Below are 9,664 nucleotides of genomic sequence, written 5' to 3'. Positions count from 1 at the left end.
AATCTGTGCCAATCTTTCTCTATTTTGCATGTGGGACGCTGCCACAGCATGGATTGATGAGTGGTATGTACTTCCATGCCTGGAATCTGAAGTCGTGAAGCCCGGGCCACCAAAGCAGAGCAGATGAACTTAACCACTATGCAACCAGGCCAGCCCCTGGGTCTTGTTTTTCAATCCATCTAGCTATTCTGTGTCTTTTGATTGGAGAATTCAATTTATTTACATTTAGAGTGATTATTGATATATGAGATCTTACTACTGCCATTTTATCTCTTGTTTTCTGTTTGTTCTATATTTCCATTGTTTCTCTTCCTTAGTATTTCTGACTGACATTTCAGTTTGGTGGTTTTCTGTGGTGGGTTTGTCAGTATTCTCTTTATTTATGAATTGTGGCTCTGCTCTGATTTTTTCTTTAGTGGTTACCATGAGGTCTGTATAAAAGACCTCACAGATGAGATAGTCCATTTTCTGATAGCCTGTTATCTCCAATAGGCTAAGCAGGTTCAATCCTTTCCCTCTTCCTCTTCTGAGTTATTGTTGGCACACATTATTCTGTTTCGTGTTGTGAGTTTGTGACTAAGTTGAAGTGTTTATAGTTACTTTTGATGCTTTCCTTTTCTCTATCTTTTAAGTTATAATTAAGTATTTGCTACTCTGTTCTGATAGAGAGCTGCAGTTTTCTGATTTATCTGTCTGTTTATCTCCTTGCTTAAAGCTTTGTAGACCTTTGCCTTTTTGTTTCAGGTCTGAGGACACCCTTGATCATTTATTGTAGGGGAGGTCTAGTGGTGATGAACTTCCACATCTTTTGTTTGTCCGGGAAAGCTTTTATTTCTCCATCATTTTTGAAGGATAGTTCCCTGGATAGAGTATTCTTGGCTGAATATTTTTGTCTTTCAGTATTTTGAATATATCATTCCATTCTCTCCTAGCCTGTAAGGTTTCGCTGAGAAATGTGCTAAAATCCTGATAGGGGTTCCTTTGTAGATTATTTTCTTCTGCCTTGCTGCCCTTAATATTTTTTCTTTGTCATTGACTTTTGCCAGTTTTACTATTATTTGCCTCAGAGAGGGTCTTTTAGCATTGATGTAATTAGGAGTTCTATTGGCTTCATGTATTTGTAAGTCTGGATCCTTCCCCGGTTTGGGAAGTTCTCAGCTATTATTTCTTTGAACAATCTCTCCGCTCCTTTCTCCCTTCTCCTCCTTCTGGAATACCTGTAATCCTTATGTTGCTTTTCCTAATTGAGTTGGATATTTCTTGAAGAATTCGTTCATTTTTTAAAAATCTTAGTTCTATTTCCTCCTCCACCTGAAGCATTTCTATATTTCTATCCTCTAAATCACTAATTCCATCCTCCATACTGTCAGGTCTATTTTTTAAGGATTCTAGATTATTTTTTATTTCATTAATTCTGTTTTTCATAATCAGAATTTCTGCTTTTTTAAATAGTTTCAATCTCTTTTGGTGAAGTATTCCTTCTTCTCATTAATTTTATTCCTGAGATCATTGAATTGTCCATCTGAGTTTTCTTGTAACTCATTGAGTTTCTTTATGACAGCTATTTTGAATTCTCTGTCATTTAGATTTTAAATTTCTGTGACTTCAGGGTTGGTTTCTGGATACTTGTCATTTTCCTTCTGCTCTGAATTGTTACTGTAGTTTCTCATGGTGTTTGATGAACTAATCCTGGGCCTGTGCATTTGTGGTAGTATCAGGTCACAGATTCCACCTCCTACTGCTGGGGGGAAGCAGAAGCTGTGTTTCTGATCCCACCCTGTCTGCTGGAAGTTGTGCGGGTATGCTGGGCACTGCCTCCAGCTGGGAAAGCATTTGCACATGGGCTCAGGGCTGCCACTGCCTCTTCTTACAGTCCTGCTGAGGTGCATTCCCACTTACTGGGCTGCAACTGCAGTATGGGTGCTCCTGCTGGCTGGGAAAGCATTCATGTGCACGCAGATCTGCTGCTGCCTCTTCTTATGGTCACACCAGCTGCTATGCTTGGTGAGCTGGGCTTCTTCATGGGGTCCAAGCTGGGGCCACTTGTTGGGACCACAATGGCATGGTGGGCACTCCTGCCAACTGGGAAAACATTCGTGCATGGGCTCAGGGCTGCCACTGCCACTTCTTACAGTTGTGCTAAGGTGCATTCCCACTCGTGGGGCTGCAGTGGCACTATGGGTGCTCCTGCTGTCTGGGAAAGCATTCACACATGCATGCAGGGCTGCCAGGGAAGAGTAGGGGGGTGCTCACTTATGTCCATACTTCCTGGGCATCTAGTCCACCCACTTGCAGATATATAGCTGTGTGGGTCTCTTAGGTGTCCTTTCGTGTTGTGTGGATATCCTCCATTGGTCAATGAATGTCCATTTAGTTGTAGTTAAAAGGGGGAGAGATAAAGGTAAAAGCTCACTCCACCATGTGGCTGACATCTGATATCTCGTTGTTTTAATTTGCACTTCTCTGATTAGTAATTGGTTTGAGCCTCACTTCGTAAGCTTGGTAGGCACTTCAGGTTTTCTCTTCTGTAAAATGTTTGCTCTATATACCTTGCCCATTTTTTTCTTTTGATGTCTTTTTTGTTGTTGATGTGCAGGAGTTTGTATTTTATGCTAATTAGATATATTCTTCCAATTTATTTCTATTAACTGTATCCCAGTGCCCTTTGCTGAACAAAAATCCTAATTTTTGATATAATCAAATTCACCAATTTTTTTGGCTTTACCATTTCTCTCCTTCAGATAACAAATTTATTTACCTACTTTTTTTTCTAACTAGAGGCGCTCTATAGTGGTAGAGATGTCATCTCTTGCTGGAGGAAGTTTAGGAAAAAATAGGTAGACACTTGAGAATGGCTCTTTCAATATCTGTTCCACTCTCCTCATCAGGTTAAAAATTAAAAATTACATATCTCAGATTCCCTTATAGCTAGAGCCCTGGGATGTAAATTAATTTCCACTAATTAAATGCATTTGTGTGAAATTTGAAAGGTGGGACTGAGGTGGTTTTCATGCTCCAGCATATATCAGAATCCCACAAGGGCTCATTAAAACACAGATTGCTGGGATCCACCCAGTAATTCTATAGGTCTGGAGCATGCCCTGCAAATTTGCGTTTCTTTGCAAATTTCTTTGTTTTTATGGTGCAAATTTGGATTTGCACCATAAGTTTCCAGGTGGTGCTCATCCTAGGGTTCTATTATTTACCAGTTTCATCAGTGTGAAAGGCAATTTTAAGGATGACAGCAGTGACAGTCGCAGCAGGGGCTTCCTGACCTCTGAGTCACATCTATCGTGGAGTCACTTTGGCAGCTCCCTCACCCCTTCATTGGTCATTCAAAAAACTGTACCAAGTAATTCCCTGTATTAAATCTGTTTCTGCTTGAGAAAACTAGAGCTATTTCTGTTTCCCATGACAAACCACTCTTGATACAATTGTATATCAAAAATAGCTACAAATGACAAGAGGATATCCATAAATCCTTTGCCCAATATCAGCCTGCTGAGTCTAAAACACATATCCTTGATATTCTTACAAGCAAGGCGAGCAGGGAGAAACTTTGTTCCATGGCCATTGGATTTACTGAGTGAGGTTTTCAGGAGATGTATAGTTATATAAACAGGACAAGGGATTTTGCAGCAATATATACTCTAGGGGGACCAATCATCTGGGTTTGTCTGGGACTGAGGGAATTCCCAGGATGTGGGGCTTTCAGTGCTAAGACTGAGAGAATGCCAGGCAAACCAGGTCAAGTTGGTCACTCTAGTGTAATCCTTCCTTAGTCATCCTGAAGAAGTTGCCTATAAAGGGAAAAAGGCTGGAGCAGATGGTAATAGGTGAGGATCTGAGAAATCATTGTCAGGAGATATTTGAAATTGGTAGAGGGCCGGCCCCATGGCTTAGCGTTAAGTGCGCACGCTCTGCTACTGGCGGCCGGGGTTCGGATCCTGGGCGCGCACCGACGCACCACTTCTCCGGCCACGCTGAGGCCACGTCCCACATACAGCAACTAGAAGGATGTGCAACTATGACATACAACTATCTACTGGGGCTTTGGGGAGAAAAAGGAAAAAACAAAGGCGGAGGATTGGCAATAGATGTTAGCTCAGAGCTGGTCTTCCTCAGCAAAAAGAGGAGGATTAGCATGGATGTTAGCTCAGGGCTGATCTTCCTCACAAAAAAAAAAAAAAGAAAAGAAATTGGTAGAGCATAGTGAGGGTTGTCTTAATAGGCTGTTCAAAAGGACTGTCAGCATCAAACCAAGGGAATAATGTGTAGGAGCCAAGAGTGTGGGCTCTAGAGTCACTTAGACTTGGGTTTGAATCCCAGTGTCTTTGTTTACCAGCTATGTGACCTTGAGCAAGTTACTAAACCAAGTTTCCATATCGGTAAAAGGGGGTAACAACAGTACCTCCCTGTTGCGAGGTGTAATTGAAAAAGTGCATATGGAGAGTTGCATGGCTCAGAGTAAGCATTCCAAAACATGTTAGTGGCTAGTATTATTATTGTTGTTACTAAAGAAATTACATAAAGGGATTGGGTAGAAGTTCTTGGGCAGGAATAAGTAGAGGAGAAGCAAAGAGCAGAGGAGGAAGTCTGGATGAGGAGGAGATGTATATCACTTCTTGGTGACTTTTAAATTCACCTCTTTTGCTTTGTGTACTCCCAAAGGCAAAAAAAGTAAGAATTGGGTTGAGTAATATTTTCTATATAGAAGGTAATAAAACAATGAATGAATTTCACATCAATGCTGAAAGTTTAAAATTTCTGTTAAATTACAATTAAGATAGTAAATGTTTACCAAAGAACTCAGGATAGAGAAAATTGATCTCAAATGACAGAAAACATCAACTTGAAACCATTTGGTTTCAAACAGAAATGAGAATAGAGAGAGAGAAGGAATGAAGTGGGAGACAGGGGAGGAGGCATTCACTCAACCATGCAGAGAAGCAATTGTTTGGATCATGGCTGAGCAACCATTAAGAGGGTTTCCCTCTGCTGCTTATAACAACTTACTTTTAAAACTGAGCAAGAATAATAACATTTGCATCAAAACATTTTTCTCCTCAGTGTTTTTTGCATGGCAGCCTTTACCTCCTTATTCCTCAAGCTATAGATTAAAGGGTTCAGCATGGGGATCACTGTGGTGTAGAACACGGAGGCAACGTTCTCCTGGGCCAGGGAACTGGCCGTGGAGGGTTTTAAGTACATGAATGCAGTAGATCCATAGAACATCCCCACTGCTGCAAGGTGGGAGCTGCAGGTGCTGAAGGCTTTGGACCTTCCCTCTGTGGTGCTGATGTGGAGGATGCTGGAGAGGATGAAGATGTAGGAAACAAGGACTGTTAAGCTGGTGACTATGATGTCGAATCCAGCCAAAAAGAAGACTGTCATCTCAACATCATAGGTGCTAGAGCAGGAGAGCTTCATGAGGGGGAGGATGTCACAGAAGTAATGACTGATGAGTTGCTCACAATAAGACAGTTTTAACATGAGGCCAGTCTCTATTGTTGAGCCAATGAACCCTATAGCGTAGACCACAGCCACCAGCAGGGTGCAGACTTGATGAGACATGATGATGTTGTAAAGCAAAGGGCTGCAGATGGCGACATAGCGGTCGTAGGCCATCACTGTCAGCATGTAACACTCGGCAATGACAAACACAAGGAAGAAGTAGAGCTGTGACATGCACCCTGCATAGGAGATGATGTTCTTCTCTGACACAAAGTTCATCAGCATTTTAGGGGTAATGACAGAGGAGTAGCAGAGATCCACGAGTGACAGATTGCTGAGGAAGTAGTACATGGGGGTGTGAAGCTGAGCATTCAGACAAATCAGTGTGAACATGCCCAGGTTCCCTATCATGGTAACTAAGTAGATCGAAAGGAAGAGTAGGAAGAGGGGGAGCTGGAGCTCTGGCTGACTTGTGAATCCTCCGAGAATGAACTCTGTCACTGTGGAGTGATTTTCTGCAGCCATTATCCTCTTGTTGAGAGCACTGTGTGGGTGGGAGAGAAGAACCCTGTGAAAGGCTGCATCTTGGACTGCTGGGTGAAGCTAGTTTTGAGCATTTGGGGCCATCTGAGTGAACCTAGGCTCTTTCCTGATGCATGTTCCCCTCATCCTGCTCTCTGCTGGGAGGAAGACCAGACCCTGGGTGTTTATCCTATTATCCTAGAGCAGGTGTTCTTAAAGTGTATTCCCCGGAGCCACAACATCGGCATCACCTGGAGATGTTAGAGATGCAAACTCTCAGGTCTCACCACAGACCTACCTAATCAGGAACCCTGGGGATCGGGCCCAGCAATCTGTGTTTAACAGGTGATGCTGATCCATGCAAAGTTTGAGAACCTCTACCCTATAGGTAACAAGCAGTATATTTCATATTTTGTAGTTGGAGATGTATTTTGCTTCAGAAATGAAATTTCCCTATCATCTATGCAATTCCTAAATATTCACTGAATGTGAATATATGAATACCTTTCTCAAATCGATGCAGTGTAAGGGCAACATGATAGTTACAACTGTATAACTGAGTATAAGTCAATTTCTATATCTGAAAGATGAAGAAATCAGTGATATCAATTCCAGAAGTCATTATAGAAACGACATGGGATAATGCATATTTAGAATTTTTTTTTCAAGCACTCAGTTCCTATGAATATGTGAGTTGTCATAGGTGTTGGAAGGTGTTCTTTAGTTTTTCATTGAACTCGTGGCCCTAAGACAGTGATTCTGAACATTGGCTGTATATTATAATCTCCTGGAGTATTTAAAAGTCTTGATGCCTGTGTTCCACTGGCAGAGGTTCTGATGTAATTGATCTTCGGTGCAGCCTGGGCCCTAGCACATAGTATAGTCCAGAGTAAGTGCTCAATAGCTATTTACATTATTATTATTGTTATTATTATTTTCAGATGATAATATCAAACCATGTTCCCATTATCTCCCTAAAGGCAAAAACTCCAATTATAGATATGTCCATAAGAAGCATGGATCATCATTGCAGGATATGATACCTGTAGACATTCCCATCTCTAAGATGTAGTTTTTTGTGTTTTTGAGGAAGATTGGCCCTGAGCTAACACCTGTGCTCATCTTTGTCCACTTTATATGTGGAATGCCTGCCACAGCATGGCTTGATAAGTGGTGCCGTGGTTCATGCCCCGGATCCAAACCTGTGAACCCCAGGCTGCCAAAGAGAAGCGTGTGAACTTAACCACTATGCCACTGGGCTGGCCCCTCTAAGATGTATTTCTTAATCTAAAAACCTTCAATTCTCATTATTTTAATTGCTTCTTTTTATAATTACTAGTTTTATATAATGCTCTTTAAAGGTTAATCTCATGAACTCCTCCTAAAATTTTTGGGTTTACAGTAGTATTTTTATTCCCATTTTCATATTGAGAAAACTGAAGTGCCAGACACCAAGTGACTTCGCTGAGGTCTACTAATTCTTAGTGACTTGGAACTCAGACTGCTCTCTCCTGACCATGAACTTCTTCCCTTGGCTCAAGTGTGTATCCTTATTAATCTGCACATCTACAGCTCTAAGCAATGTTGTGGTCGAATGTGCTTTAGACTTGATGTCTTAGTTTGTGCATAGCATATGAAAAAAGAGGAATGCTATATTATTTTTTTCATTCTCCAGGAAATTGAAGCTCTAAAAGTTAAATAAGTTACCCAAAGTCATACAACTAGCGAGAGGCAGAACTGGGCCTAAAACCCAGGACTTCTGACCACCCATCTGTTTTCTTTCCACTACACGATATCGTTTTGCTGTAGCAAAACGATACATTAAGTGATACATTAAGAGTGATACATTAAGAACAGTCACCCATTGGTCCGTTAGAGTAGCTGATATTAACAGCACAACTCGGACCAAAGTCTGTCAAGTGTTTGCTCAGATATCAGCTTCACAAAGAGACTTTATCTACCATCCTATTTAAACACACAACTCATACCCTTTGGTTTGTTTTTTATAGCTCTTATTATCTTCTAAAATTTTACATGTTACTTATTTCTTTTATTTATTGTCTGTCTTCCCCCTACTAGAGTTAAAGTTCAGTGAGGGCGGGGAGTTTGTATTGTGTAGAGGTTTATCTGCAGCCCCTAGAACAGTGCCAGACACATAGTCTCTCTATTAATATTTCTCGAATGAATCAATGAATGTCACTCTGTTATTCAAGACTCTGAGAGGTTACTCATTGGGTCACAAATTGACTTTAGGGTTAGAATTGTAGCCTTTCCTTAGTATGCTTCTGGTCTACTTTTCTAGACTAATTCCTTTTGTCTTTTGAAGATTCACCCAGGTTGTTGCACGTATCAATAATTTGCCCTTCTTTATTGCTGAGTTGTAATCCATTGTGTGAATATGCTATTGCTTATTTATCTATTTTCCTTTGATGCTTATTTGGGTCATTACCCAATAAGGGAAATGTTTTTGGCTGTTATGAACAAAGCTATTGTGAAAATTCATGTAGGAGACATTTTGTGGATATATGCCTTAATTTGGGGGATATATGACTAGGAATGGAACTGCTGGGTCACAAGGTTTCACTTTATGAGATACTGCCAGTTTTACAAGTATTTATACCATTTTACATTCCCACTAGCAATATAAGAACATTTTACTTGCTCCACATTCTTGTCAACATTTGGTATTGTCAATCTTTTAAATTTTAGCTATTGTAGTGGGTGTGTAGTGATAGCTCATTGTGGTTTTAATTTGCATTTCTCTAATAAGTAATGCTTTGAGGAACTTTCCATATGCTTATTGTCCATTTGAACATCTTCTGAAGTGTCTGTTTATATCTTTGTACATTAAAATTTTTTTATTCTTTTATTAATTTATTTATAGGAGTTCTTTGTATAATGTAGATATGAGTCCTTTCGTAGATACATGTGTTGTGAATATTTTCTCTCTGTTTGTGGCTTTCCTTTATATCTTTTTTTTTGTGTGTGTGAGGAGGACCAGCCCTGAGCTAACATCCAATGCCAATCCTCCTCTTTTTTGCTGAGGAAGACTGGCCCTGGGCTAACATCCATGCCCATCTTCCTCTACTTTATATGGGAAGCTGCCACAGCATGGCCTAACAACTGGTGCGTCAGTGCGTGCCCGGGATCCAAACTGGCAAACCCCGGGCCGCCGCAGCACAGCACGTGCACTTAACTGCTTGCACCACCAGGCCAGCCCCCCTTTATATTTTCTTAATGATGTATTTCAAAGAGCAGAAGTTTTTAATATTGATCAAATCAAATTTATGGTATTTTTCTGTTATGGATAGTACTTTTTGTGTTTTAGAAATTCTTACTTTATGATCTTGAAGATATTCTCCTTGAGGCTTCTTGTGCGTTTAAGTCTCTGATCCACTGTGAATTAATTGTGTATGGTGTGAAATAGTGGTTGATGATCACTTTTGTTTATATATAGACAGCTAGGTGTTTGAGAATCGTTTCTTGAAAATAACTTTCTTTTCCCACTGAATTGCTTTAGCACCTTTGCAAACCAATCAATTGACCCTATACATATGGGTCTATTTTTGGACACTGTACTCTGCTCCATTAATATATTTACCTGTCCTTACTTCACTACTACACTGTTTTAATTTCTGTAACTTTATGTAATTCTTGGAGTCAGATATGCAAGTCCTCCAACTTTCTT

General features: G+C 40.4%; 1 protein-coding gene across 1 annotated transcript; it reads right to left on the bottom strand.

The window, feature by feature from the left end:
- Positions 1-5,049: 5,049 nt before the first annotated feature.
- On the bottom strand, positions 5,050-5,982 carry LOC101391945 (olfactory receptor 8A1). Its single transcript, XM_004438412.3, has one exon. The coding sequence runs from the start codon at positions 5,977-5,979 to the stop codon at positions 5,050-5,052; it is 930 nt and encodes a 309-aa protein (XP_004438469.1). The 5' UTR covers positions 5,980-5,982.
- Positions 5,983-9,664: the final 3,682 nt, after the last annotated feature.

The sequence above is a fragment of the Ceratotherium simum genome, chromosome 7 (genome assembly GCF_057802395.1).
Source record: "Ceratotherium simum simum isolate JZ-2026a chromosome 7, ASM5780239v1, whole genome shotgun sequence".
Lineage (NCBI taxonomy): Eukaryota > Metazoa > Chordata > Mammalia > Perissodactyla > Rhinocerotidae > Ceratotherium > Ceratotherium simum.
Note: the sequence above shows the minus strand (reverse complement) of the source record. Positions and strands in the feature narration are given on the sequence as shown.